We start from the raw sequence: 14,083 nt of genomic DNA on the forward strand, positions 1-14,083 counted from the left end.
TATAGATGAGTGTAATAAAACTCTCAGCCTTCATATTGTGTGTGAATTCCATGAAGAATGGACCAAAAGAAATTTCTTAAAATGACTTGGGAGAAAGTTCTGGTTCCATTGACTTTCATTAAACGTGAAGTCGGTTTTTTCCTTCTCCTGTGAAGTTACCGTTGTGAAGATCTGAGGTTTTCTTCCGACAACCGCAAAGTTATTCTTTATTCAGTGGAACGGAAACATATTTCCTAGAAAATTACACAGAAGCACTCATTACCCTCATTACAGCAGCTGCAGGGTCTTAGAGACAAATCCGTACCCCGGAATACGGGATATATAATACTGGAATGTCATGTTAACATAACGAGAGCTGCCTGACAGCGAGCGTCCTGACTACTGCGGTCGACGACTTATTGAGACAGCAGTTGTCGGCGATTGAAGGGGTTTATTTACACCTGGACCATAAGGAGTGCTGTACTCATTCAGGATTAGGTGCTATGCTAAGAGAGTGAGCAACACCTACTTTACATAACGAGTGTCGCTGCCGCAGCTGCAGCTGATGGCTTACTGTGACAGATGTTTTGGGCCACTGAAGGGTCATAGAGAAGCCCTGATTCATGGTGTATTCACTATTATTTTCAACGGAATGAGAGGCACCTACTCCGGCTAGGCTAACCAACGTGCGAGCCACTGAAGCTGACAGCTTATTGGGATTGTTGTGGTCCAGTGAAGGATCTCAGAGAAGCACACCTGTACCCTAAGGAGCGCTATATTCAGTCAAAATCGAGTGGACACGGGTTGCTGGCCAAGCCTCGGTGGAATACGCTAACACCGTCGGGGCTTGACGGAAGCGAAGCCTGAGAGACATCAAGAAGGTGCGACTAAACCAGGATGTACTTGACGTGTTTGGCAACAGTGCGGCGTGAATTTTAATTGGTTTATTTGCATGTTAACAGGCTCCCTCACCCCCTCCCCCCCTCCTCCGCAGATGGCAAGGCCACCACCCCCTCTATGCTAGGCAGCTGGCATTCATGCCAACCCGATACTGAGCCAATGCGACAGTTGCTAAACATATGATGGCATTCCTGTGCAGGCGAGTCCGTCCAGGCAGAGTTTCGCCGTCGCGCCCAGCGAACAGGCCCTTACAAGGTTTAATTAAACCAACTGTGGGTGCGTCTGTCAGCTCAGTTGTAGGCAGTTTCCAGTGTGTTACATATCTGTTACTTACACAGAGTAAAATAAATGCCAATATGTACCGTATTGATTTTTTACCATAGTTCAGATGCTGTCACGGACCCCCAAACAACCCCAAATGCAGACCCCCACCCTCAGCACAAGCTACCCAGAGAGTGAGCACATATCGGTCCACTGGCTCGATAAGGTCAGCGACCCGCTGACTGTTCGCCGCTGCTGGTCCACCCTTGGACCACCCAGATCACTGTCCTACATAGTTTTAATCTCCTCAGACAGATTTTAAATGCACAAAGACTTTTATTTTAAAACATCACAAACAATGGAGAGAAACAAATAATGAATAGGCTTAATTTTACATTATATATTATATATATATATAGTAATAATAATAATAATAATATATTAGTCATTATTTGTTTCTCTCCGTTGTTGGTAATATTTGTCTCAGCTTATTTTTCAAAATAAAAGTCTGCATTTAAAATCTGAAAAATGATTTTCTAAACGAGTTCAACTAGAAGAACAAAAGAAAGGAAGGAAGGAGAAACAGGTGAACTGGACTGTGAGTGGAAAAAGAGCGACAGTACGTGGAATTTTGTCTCACACTCTGCTTAACTGCTGGTGGGCCAGCCAGAAAACAGCCAGCTTTTCCAGCAGGGGGTCAACGGTGGACCACTGTCCTCTTGCTCTCAGGGTCATTATGAACAGATCCGGAATAGCCCCACAATACAAGCAATACAAGCCACGACAGGCTTAACGCACAACCTGTGCACTGCTGTCTACAGCGTTGATGCTGGTTATCCCTCCACACTGAGGCGTGTGTAGAGTTCAAATAGACCGTCACGTGACGTCGCGTGACATTACGCTCAGGTTACTTTCTGTAGCTACTCAGAACATTTCAAACAGAGAGCCTCCCTGACCATCGGAGCTGGTTTGGCTTCGTAGCTGAGTTCCTGGGCTTCAGCTGTAAAGACCACTGGAGTGTAAATCATGCTGAAACACGGCGTTTGTGAAAGTAGAAACACCTGCAGCCCCTGAAAACCTGTACATGTGCAGGAATATGAAGAAGCTGCTGAGTGGTAGTAACATGTAACACCCCAAAGGTAAAAGCTGTACAATTTATTTTGCCTTATTTTAATGGTAATAATGATATTACAATAATAATAATGAGAAGAAAAAGAAGAAGAAAATGCTGTTGTTATTTTTGCTGTGAGACAGAGGAGTGCGAGGGGAGAGGTGACAGAGGTAGAGATAGAGAGACAGAGGTAGAGGAGTGTGAGGGGAGAGATGAGAGAGGTAGAGATAGAGAGACAGAGACAGAGGAGTGCGAGGGGAGAGGTGACAGAGGTAGAGATAGAGAGACAGAGGTAGAGGAGTGTGAGGGGAGAGATGAGAGAGGTAGAGATAGAGAGACAGAGACAGAGGAGTGCGAGGGGAGAGGTGACAGAGGTAGAGATAGAGATGATAGAGGTAGAGGAGTGCGAGGGGAGAGATGACAGAGGTAGAGATAGAGAGACAGAGATAGAGGAGTGCGAGGGGAGAGATGAGAGAGGTAGAGATAGAGAGACAGAGATAGAGGAGCATGAGGGGAGAGATGATAGAGGTAGAGATAGAGAGACAGAGACAGAGGAGTGCGAGGGGAGAGATGACAGAGGTAGAGATAGAGAGACAGAGATAGAGGAGTGCAAGGGGAGAGATGAGAGAGGTAGAGATAGAGAGACAGAGATAGAGGAGCGTGAGGGGAGAGATGATAGAGGTAGAGGAGTGCGAGGGGAGAGATGAGAGAGGTAGAGATAGAGAGATAGAGATAGAGGAGTGCGAGGGGAGAGATGAGAGAGGTAGAGATAGAGAGACAGAGATAGAGGAGTGCAAGGGGAGAGATGATAGAGGTAGAGATAGAGAGATAGAGATAGAGGAGTGCGAGGGGAGAGATGAGAGAGGTAGAGATAGAGAGATAGAGATAGAGGAGTGCGAGGGGAGAGATGAGAGAGGTAGAGATAGAGAGACAGAGATAGAGGAGTGTGAGGGGAGAGATGATAGAGGTAGAGATAGAGAGACAGAGATAGAGGAGTGCGAGGGGAGAGATGACAGAGGTAGAGATAGAGAGACAGAGATAGAGGAGTGCAAGGGGAGAGATGAGAGAGGTAGAGATAGAGAGACAGAGATAGAGGAGTGCGAGGGGAGAGATGATAGAGGTAGAGATAGAGAGATAGAGATAGAGGAGTGCGAGGGGAGAGATGATAGAGGTAGAGGAGTGCGAGGGGAGAGATGAGAGAGGTAGAGATAGAGAGATAGAGATAGAGGAGTGCGAGGGGAGAGATGAGAGAGGTAGAGATAGAGAGACAGAGATAGAGGAGTGCAAGGGGAGAGATGATAGAGGTAGAGATAGAGAGATAGAGATAGAGGAGTGCGAGGGGAGAGATGAGAGAGGTAGAGATAGAGAGATAGAGATAGAGGAGTGCGAGGGGAGAGATGATAGAGGTAGAGATAGAGAGATGGAGATAGAGGAGTGCGAGGGGAGAGATGATAGAGGTAGAGGAGTGCGAGGGGAGAGATGATAGAGGTAGAGATAGAGAGATAGAGATAGAGGAGTGCGAGGGGAGAGATGATAGAGGTAGAGGAGTGCGAGGGGAGAGATGATAGAGGTAGAGATACAGAGATAGAGATAGAGGAGTGCGAGGGGAGAGATGATAGAGGTAGAGGAGTGCGAGGGGAGAGATGATAGAGGTAGAGATAGAGAGATGGAGATAGAGGAGTGCGAGGGGAGAGATGATAGAGGTAGAGATAGAGAGACAGAGATAGAGGAGTGTGAGGGGAGAGATGAGAGAGGTAGAGATAGAGAGACAGAGATAGAGGAGTGCGAGGGGAGAGATGAGAGAGGTAGAGATAGAGAGATAGAGGAGTGCGAGGGGAGAGATGAGAGAGGTAGAGATAGAGAGACAGAGATAGAGGAGTGCGAGGGGAGAGATGAGAGAGGTAGAGATAGAGAGATAGAGGAGTGCAAGGGGAGAGATGAGAGAGGTAGAGATAGAGAGACAGAGATAGAGGAGTGCGAGGGGAGAGATGAGAGAGGTAGAGATAGAGAGATAGAGGAGTGCGAGGGGAGAGATGATAGAGGTAGAGATAGAGATAGAGGAGTGCGAGGGGAGAGATGAGAGAGGTAGAGATAGAGAGATGGAGATAGAGGAGTGCGAGGGGAGAGATGATAGAGGTAGAGGAGTGCGAGGGGAGAGATGATAGAGGTAGAGATAGAGAGATGGAGATAGAGGAGTGCGAGGGGAGAGATGATAGAGGTAGAGGAGTGCGAGGGGAGAGATGATAGAGGTAGAGATAGAGAGATGGAGATAGAGGAGTGCGAGGGGAGAGATGATAGAGGTAGAGGAGTGCGAGGGGAGAGATGATAGAGGTAGAGGAGTGCGAGGGGAGAGATGATAGAGGTAGAGATAGAGAGATGGAGATAGAGGAGTGCGAGGGGAGAGATGATAGAGGTAGAGGAGTGCGAGGGGAGAGATGATAGAGGTAGAGATAGAGAGATGGAGATAGAGGAGTGCGAGGGGAGAGATGATAGAGGTAGAGGAGTGCGAGGGGAGAGATGATAGAGGTAGAGGAGTGCGAGGGGAGAGATGATAGAGGTAGAGATAGAGAGATGGAGATAGAGGAGTGCGAGGGGAGAGATGATAGAGGTAGAGGAGTGCGAGGGCTTTGTTTACACGCTGATCTTTTCCATATCTGAAGCGCTGGTTCTGCATGGCTGCCGTTGTTTTGTCTCTGCTCAAAGACCCAGTCAAAACAATTAATTTTCTCCTCTGCTTTAGTGAGCAATTAAACACGCCTTCCCCACGTAATTACCGCACACGCACCCAACACAGAGCGCAGGGGCCAGCGGTGCCGCAGCACATGTCCCAGACTGATCGACAGCTCTATAACATCAGCCAGACGTAAAGCTGGGGTCTGTTGATCTGATCTAGAGCGCTCACTATTAAACAAAGCCTCCTTTAATGTGAGGGTCACTCAGAACACCACAGACATGCTCGTACAACCTGTAGGAAAAAGGGAAAAATTCATGGTAGGTAATACGATGTGGATATGAGATTGGATTGGTAGTAAAAATCCTTTTGTGGCTTTTTGAAAACATTCAGTTGTATGAAAAAAGGCATTTTGGGCGCTGGTCAAATTTTTTAAGTGAAAATAAGAGAAAACATCCTCTTTTTATGTGCAATTTTATGCGCAATTACAGTATGTAATGCTGAGGAGCGATGATGAGACGGATGCATACGCTGAGAGAAGCCAGATTTATTAGGGGCAAATCCATGATCAGGGTGTAAACGGTCCAGGGTCAGAGAGCCAACACAGAGAGACCGGGGAACAGACATGACAAAAAGAAACCCAGACTAAAAACAAAAACAGAGACTAGGAAAAATAACGGAGGCCAGAAGATGCGACACCAAACAACACAATACAATATAATACATACAAAGACCAGCAACCTAACAGGGGAAAACACAGGGTTTAAATACAGGATCGAGCAACAAGATACAGGAGGTTAACGAGAGGGTTTACAAGACACAGGTGAAAACTATCAAGGGCGGAGTCTAGAAACAAGGGGGCAGAACAGGGACGAATCAAAACAAAGAAGCACGTGGACGACTGGGAGGGGCCAATCGTGACACAGTATATTTACTGTGTTTCTCGTTCTGGGGAAAACACAAAATGAGGCCTGTGTTAAATGATGGACTTCCTAAATGCTTTATTGTTAAACTCAGCAAACAGTTAAATGCACTTAAATACATGAACACAATGCAGGATTGAGTCTCTGTACAGGACTTTTTAACGTTATGTAACCTACGCAGTAACTTTTGCACAGGCCAGATTATGTTTTATGTTTTCCATTGTGTAAAATTGAACAAATAAACAGTAATCGTGCATTAGAGGATGTGTTGACTTATTGTCACTTAGAAGACCAACAAAGCCTAATTTGACCGGGGTGCCCAAACTTTTGCACACGACTGCATGAAATGAGCATGACGCTAGCTCCCCGCAACTTCAGAGGTTTAGGAAAATGCATGTTTGAGGCGCCGTAGAGGATGTTTTAACTTATTTAACTCCTTTAACTTAGGCAGTAACTTTTGCACAGACCAAGTTTTATGTTTGTTTTTTAACTTAAAATTCAACAAATAAATGGTAACCTTGCATTAAAATGTGCAGACATTAGAGGATATGCGTTGGCCTATTTTCACTTAGTAAACCAACAAAATATCATTTGACCAGGGTGCCCAGACTTTTGCACACTACTGTGTAAGTCTACGACAGTCTACGACTTCAGAGATTTTGAAGGGGAAAAAAGATGATTGGAAGCTCTTTAGATGATGTTTCAACTGAGATTTACTCAGAAAATCAAGAAAATCTGCGATTTAAGTGCAACTTGGCTGAACTCTGGACTCACATTGTTGTGTGTTTGGTTCCCCAACAGTTCTGGACACATCCTCCAATTTCAGTCTTGCCAACTATAACAAAAGATAAAGTGGCTTTCTGAGGTGGCTTAAGTGATACGAGCTCTTACTTTAAGGCAATAGCAGAATTAGTTTTACGCAGCAGCTACGCACTCTTGGCCTATTTTGGATTAAAATGCGCAGGCGTTACAGGACGTAGGGACTTCTTTTTGCTCTGAAAATCAACAAAACAACGTTTGACCAGGACGCCAACACTCTTGCACGACTGTACAAAGTAAATTAGCATTAGGCTGGCACTCTGCCACGTCCAGAACGTCTTCACAGTAAGTGGGAACTCTACAGCGTATTTAGAATTAAGTTAGAATCCAGTTAATCCAGAATATAATCGGGAATACCTTGAATTCTGCAAGCGCTAATCAAACCTCAAGGCAGAGAAGTTGACAAAAAATACATTTTTGTGTTTCACTCATATCGTTGTTCCCAAAAACGGTTAAATATTTTACACATTTTGTCATCTGTAGTTCACATTATTTCCATCTACGCTGTACAAGTTCTGAGTATTAAAATGAAAGGTGGTTGCAAACTTTTGGACAGAACTTTAACACAGACAGTCCTTTGTTAGCGGCAGTTCTGCACATCGTTAAGCCTCACTGACTGTAAGAGATGCTGAATCTCAGAGTAAAAAGTTTGGCTTGAATTTATGTGAAATAGGAGAAAATACTCCTCTACTGAGCTGTGTTGACTGTGTCACTGATGATAAATAAAGCTCAGCAGTAACACAGAATCTGCTGCAATGCTTGTTTTCACACAGCCAGTGTGTCATAACACCACATTTGCCTTTACATCCACAGCATTTAGCAGACCCTGTAATCTAGAGTAACTTAAAATTTCATTATTTTACACAGGTAGGTGAAGGTACTGTTAGGAGTCTTGCCCAAGGACTATTGGAATAGTGTAGGGTTCCTGCCCGGGTGGGGAATTGAACCCCAGGCTGCAGTGTAGAAGGCAGAAATGTTACCCACTAAACTATACCAACCGCCCCAATACAACATGCTTATCCTTTCAAAATAATGGTGTATCTGAATTTGTGTATTTTGGCGTATTATTGCTGTGTGATCGAATTTAAGTTGAATGGAATTTTAAATGAAAACGGCAACAATACAAAAGGATCGGTTTCTGTTGAAGCTCACGTTCTGACCGTGCGCTCTTCATTCTTTCAGAGTATTAAGGTGAGCTGGCAGCCTCCCCCGGCCAGCGCGCAGAACGGCTTCATCACCGGCTACAAAATCCGCTATCGCAAAACCGGCCGCCGTGGCGAGCAGGAGGCCATCGAACCCAACAACCTCTGGTATCTCTTCACCGGTGAGTCTCTCCCTAGTCGCCTCCTCCCATCCATTCGTCTGTCCTCAGTACCTACTTGTCTTGGAGTAAGTCGCTTCATTTTGCGGTTCCGTGATAAGAGAGAAGTGCAGGGTGTTAGATCCACTGCTTCTCGCTCTCTCTGCTGATCACCATCTGACCCTCCACTGTGGAGCACCACCAAAGCCTTTCAAAGCAATTCAAATGCATACAAAAAGATTGTGGATTTTTATTTGTCTACATCGTAGAGAAATCCAGCAGCTGCCCTTTACACTGTGTGCGCGCTTCACAATGAATGGACTGATAGGAAACATTTACATGAACTGATATTACATGTGAAGAAGGGTTTATTGACAGAAGCAATATATAAGTTAAGATATTTTCTCCATGCATTTCGATATCTGAGCTATTCTCCGAACGTTCGGCATCAATTATCATTAATATAAAACCACTTTTTGTGGCAAATCAATGCACAGTAGTTTGCAAAGGATTGAATGCACCCAGAAGTTGAGTCAAGCCATCTTCTATCTTCTGCACATTTGAATGCATAATCATTGATTGTTTGCTGAATTTAACATATATGGGGGAAAACAAATGTACGTTATAAATTGTGCCATAATTTTGCGCAGGATATGTCTTAGATTTTATATATAGTTTATTATAAATTCAACAAGTAAACAGTAACAGGCCCTTTTCACATTTATGCATTTTTTTCTTCTGGACTAGTCGTTGCAGGGCGACGCTGCTTCAGCTAAAGCAGTAATAATACTAACAATGAGGAGTTGAGTGTATTCAGATCACTCCAGTATTAAAGCAGAAACAGCCTCCTCTCAATTTCAGCTGATGACGATCTGATGAAAACGAGATTGTGTGATTAATAAAGTGATAAACTTTGTTTTGTCACAGGGAGTAAAAGAGCCCTTTCACCGCTGATTAACGTTACACTGAATGCAGTTTGGGCTTCAAAGTTGCTGCTACAGCCGCTTTCAGAGCAACAGTTTCCGTTTTCTCCCTCAGTAATGATCAGAGCCGGTGGTTGTGAAAACTGTCTACAGTGGCAGTTTGGACCATGATGACCCAGCACGCCCCCTGCTGGAATGTGGCTTTTTGCCACTTTAACTAGTTTATTGTTAAGGAGCTGTTCCAGCATCTCCAGCTAACATGGCTATTCTTTTTTTTCACCTCCATCGATTTATCATTCTGTAGATGTTACTGTGCTCTAATCGCTGTGAAGGAATTTGCCCACTAATCATTTAATTTAATCCTTAATTTAGTCTGGACTAAATTAACATTGTTGTGTGTTTGGTTCCCCAACAGTTCTGGACACATCCTCCAATTTCAGTCTTGCCAACTATAACAAAAGATAAAGTGGCTTTCTGAGGTGGCTTAAGTGATACGAGCTCTTACTTTAAGGCAATAGCAGAATTAGTTTTACGCAGCAGCTACGCACTCTTGGCCTATTTTGGATTAAAATGCGCAGGCGTTACAGGACATAGGGACTTCTTTTTGCTCTGAAAATCAACAAAACAACGTTTGACCAGGACGCCAACACTCTTGCACGACTGTACAAAGTAAATTAGCATTAGGCTGGCACTCTGCCACGTCCAGAACAGCTTCACAGTAAGTGGGAACTCTACAGCGTATTTAGAATTAAGTTAGAATCCAGTTAATCCAGAATATAATCGGGAATACCTTGAATTCTGCAAGCGCTAATCAAACCTCAAGGCAGAGAAGTTGACAAAAAATACATTTCTGTGTTTGACTCATATCGTTGTTCCCAAAAACTGTTAAATATTTTACACATTTTGTCATCTGTAGTTCACATTATTTCCATCCACGCTGTACAAGTTCTGAGTATTAAAATGAAAGGTGGTTGCAAACTTTTGGACAGAACTTTAACACAGACAGTCCTTTGTTAGCGGCAGTTCTGCACATCGTTAAGCCTCACTGACTGTAAGAGATGCTGAATCTCAGAGTACATCAGGAATTCATGCTGCTGTATCACTGTTGCGCTAAAGGGATATATTATTTATATGACAACGTGATGTCGTGCCAGCAGCTTGGACACCAGCTTACAAACTTAACCACAGCTGAGAGAGAGAGAGAGAGTAGTCAACATCCAAAGACCTAAACATTGTTAGTGGAACTCTGCCTCTTGGACTGTCATGCAGCTGGAGAGAGAAGAAGCTGCCCTATTCTTTGGGTTTCATGAATGACGAGAATCAAACAGTAAGGAGTCCAGACACCAAGTCAGTCGACTGCAGGCTAGCTTTGGATTTAAGTTCTATAAGGAGGCTACACACCTAAGATTCTCAGTCGCCTGTGTAAACAATAAAGGTGATTGGATTTGATATGTATATGAAGATTTACGTGAGGTTAAATTCATCTTTACTCAGAGAGAGCGCTGTTTCTGTTTTGGTCGTTTGGTAATATTGATGTGTTTTCCAGCGACTGCTTGGAGTTCTGTTTCACTGCTAGGAAAAAAACAGCTAAAACCAGTAAAACCAGCAGAGCACTGTTGTCAGAGCAAAACCTCATATGTCCATTTTTCAGTTTTTGGCATGATGTGAAAATGCCTGTTGCCCTTTGCATTATACGTAGAAGTTTCATGACAAATGGACCAAAAGAAGCGGCCCAAAACGGCTTGGAAAAAGTCTGGTTCCATTGACTTCCATTAAAAACAAAGTATGTTTTTTCCTCATTTTGGAGATACAAGGTTTTTGTCCAACAACAGCTTTTTTCATGTTGTGTTTTGGATGCTGGTGTGCTGGTCAGTAGACGTAGATGCTGGTAACCGGTGAAACCGTTCCTTAAAATATTTCCTTAAAAGAAACCAGTTCTAACAAGTGATTTAGAGCTTTAGTCAAGGTGGCTAAATCCAGCCTGGCTTGAAACCCTTGAAAAGAAGAGCATTTTATAAAGACAGCCAAGCAAAACACTATTTGATAACACGGGAATGAATTTAGTTATTCTCTCAATTCTCTGGAAGGTTGTACTTCAGCGATAAGCAAAAGTTATCGTTTTTTATCATTAGCATTCAAGCAAAACTGTAAAAGGTTTTTCACTCAGATGAGGCGGCCTACACAAACTGAAAAAGATAAAAGCTTTTTAGGGGGAATTATCACAGCCAAAGAAAATTTGCAGGCTCTTGTATCAGTGAAGGGCAATAAAGCCACAAGGCCCAAAGGCTCCCTTGCAGAATGGAATAAAACATTTTTCCCACACATGCAGCTGAACGCAAGTCTGAAATCCTATACATGGAAGGAGTGAACAATATTGTGTGAGATAAATATTGCAATATTTAAAAAAAATGAAAAAGGTCTGAATATCTTACCCAGATGAACTATTCCCAAATAGTAATTTTCCTCAAGCTAAATGCCACGGAATCAGGGGGCCATTTAGTGGGGCAGTCAGAGCCAGTTTATGAGGAGCTTGGCCGCTTCCTATTTCCCTCGTTATATCAAAAACAGGACTGCCAAACAGCAGAGGGCTTCCGCAAGCGAGTCCTCAATGAATGGGAGTGAATGGAGCTCAACAGCTAAAAGCAAAAAGTTAAAATAGTTTCTAATCACTCACCCAGAACTTTCCTTTAATTTTAAAAAGTAGAAGGATGTATTTCATTAAAAAAGCAAAGAAATCTCACCTGGATGTTTCCTTTATTCTTCACTAAACGGCTTTTGGGTAGCAGAAGGCGGGCTTTACTGCTACTGAGTGCTGATTGGTTGGCGAGCAGAGCAGCTCATTGGCTGTTCATGCTCAAAGACGTCCTGAACGTACATGAGGCGCCGTTTTAAACTCCTATAACTCGAGTTTAAAAGCTCTTAAAAATATAACAGCGGTGTTAAATGTTTTATGAGGTTCTGTGTTCAGGAAATGATTGTGTTCTTTTACATTAAAAATGTTTAAGCATTTATAAACTATGACTTATTCAAATGCTCCATCCTAACCCATTCATTTTGGACTCGCTCAGGAGCGCCCTCTAGTGTTTGACAGAAAGTGATGCATTGATAAAGTGCATTTAGGTACTGGAAGACAAATTTATTTAGATTGCAAAGAGACTCGATTCCAATGCGTCGCGAGACAAGGATATTGGCTGTTTTTGAACATATATTTTCATATGCATTTGACAAATGTATGTAAATTTGATATTTACATATAATTATTTTCCTGTGGTGCATTTCTATGCGCAATATTTCCTCACACACTTAAAAAAGAAAGGTTAAAAATAAACTTTGAAATATATTTGGTTAATGTGGCAATATGTTCTAATATATTCTGAAGTACATTTCCAGGGCTGAAACATATTTCATGTGTTTGAAATGTATGTTGAATATGTAAGTATATAAGTAAATTTTTTCCATATGGGTTTTGGGGAGATATATCAGCAGACTGATTTGCTAAACAAGTCGGATGGTTTGCTATAAGAGTGGCTCTGCTGTAGATTCCACCCAGTTTCTTGTTTCTCGGCTGTATTTTCCTTGTTCTGCTCTGTGGATGCGCTGCATCTTCCCAGTGTGCCTGTTTTGGGAAGCCCCCCTCAAGGCTCATTCCTGGTGCCAGGCTTGGCTGATTATCAGTTATTTGGTGTTCTGGTTGGGGGCTCATTATTATATTATATGACATCATCCATCCATCCATCCACCCATTTTCTAAGCCGCTTCTCCGTCAGGGTCGCGAGGGGGTGCTGGAGCCTATCCCAGCAGTCATCGGGCGGAAGGCAGGATACACATTGGACAGGTCGCCAGTCCATCGCAGGGCATATATGACATCATATTGCTGCTATATAAGGGAAAGTCTCTATTGGTCCATTCATCATGAAAGCTTCACGTAATGTAAAGGGCAGCTGGTGTTTTATCCTGTCTCCTACAGTGTAACATAGTAAAGGTCAGCTTGTATGATTTCCGTCCAAAGTTGTTTGTGTTTGTTGGGTCTTCTAAACACTTTGGTTCATCAAAACACCTGCAACCCGTCTGCGACTGGTCAGGATGTCCACCGCTTGCTTTATATCCCCTTTACATCCAGATGCATGGATCTAAACCAGTGTTTCTATCTTTACATACATCCAGAGAGGCCATGAGGTAGTTATAATGTTCTGGGATGTTATCTTGCGATAACAAGTTAATTATCTTCTTATCTCAATATAACGAAGTTATATTAATTATTTAACAAACTTGTGATCTTGAGGTAATTAAGTTCCTATCTTGAAATAAAAAGTTAATTGTCTTGTTATCTTGAGATAAAGTTAAATATCTTGTGATCTTAAGATAACTGTTCTTATCTTGAAATACCAAGTTGATTGTCTTATTATCTTGAGATAACAAAGTTGTCTAAACAATACATTGATTATCTTGTGATCTCAAGATAACAAAGTTGTTATCTTGAGATCACAATAAAATTAACGTGTTATCTCAAGATAACAATCCAGAAAATTCTAGCAACAGCTCATGGCCTCTCCAGACTTCCGATTCGGAGCTGACCTGGTTTGAGTGTCCTGGGTGTGTTTCTGTTTGGTGCGTCTTCCTTCCACTGTTTACTTGTTTCTTTGCATTACAAGCCTCTCTTCCCATATGCGACGTTCCTTTATCCCTATAAATCTGAAAGAAACAATTCCGACTGAAGGAGAACGGCAAAAAGAGGTTCCAACAACATGCAGTAGTTTGTTGACATGTAATTTTTGCCAAGGTATCACTTTCTAATAGCTTAGAACCCGTTTTTTATTCCAGTCCATCGTAACGCCGTCAGTATAATCCATGTGGAAGGTTAGCGCTCGGCTGTCATTTGATCTTCCCTCAGCCAGAATTCCATGCATCTTAAGGAGGTCAGGCACATAGCATACAGACACAAACAGGATTTGTTGTCTTAGCCGTAGCCGCGAGGCTGTGAGAGAGGCCAGCGTCTCTGACAGACACGAGCTCATTCTGATGCGCCGGTGTTTATTTGAATAGGGATTTCTGAATTTGGATGAATATAATATTCATTTCCATTATTCCCTTGATGATATCTTGCTAAGTTTCCATTTCCGAAGGGATTCATTTCACGGTGGCGTTCGCGTGCGCTATGCTAATTCCTGACACTCTGGGGTATTCAGAGACGAGCGT

General features: G+C 43.0%; 1 protein-coding gene across 2 annotated transcripts in view; it reads left to right on the plus strand.

The window, feature by feature from the left end:
* The window catches only part of dcc (DCC netrin 1 receptor), a 419,056-nt gene that overhangs the window by 304,928 nt on the left and 100,045 nt on the right, over positions 1-14,083 (plus strand). For both annotated transcript variants that reach the window (XM_037533426.1, XM_037533427.1), the window contains exon 13: positions 7,847-7,988. In XM_037533426.1, the coding sequence (XP_037389323.1) occupies positions 7,847-7,988 (142 nt within the window). The remainder of the gene's footprint in view (positions 1-7,846; positions 7,989-14,083) is intronic.

This window comes from Pygocentrus nattereri, chromosome 23 (assembly GCF_015220715.1).
Source record: "Pygocentrus nattereri isolate fPygNat1 chromosome 23, fPygNat1.pri, whole genome shotgun sequence".
Taxonomy (NCBI): Eukaryota; Metazoa; Chordata; class Actinopteri; order Characiformes; family Serrasalmidae; genus Pygocentrus; species Pygocentrus nattereri.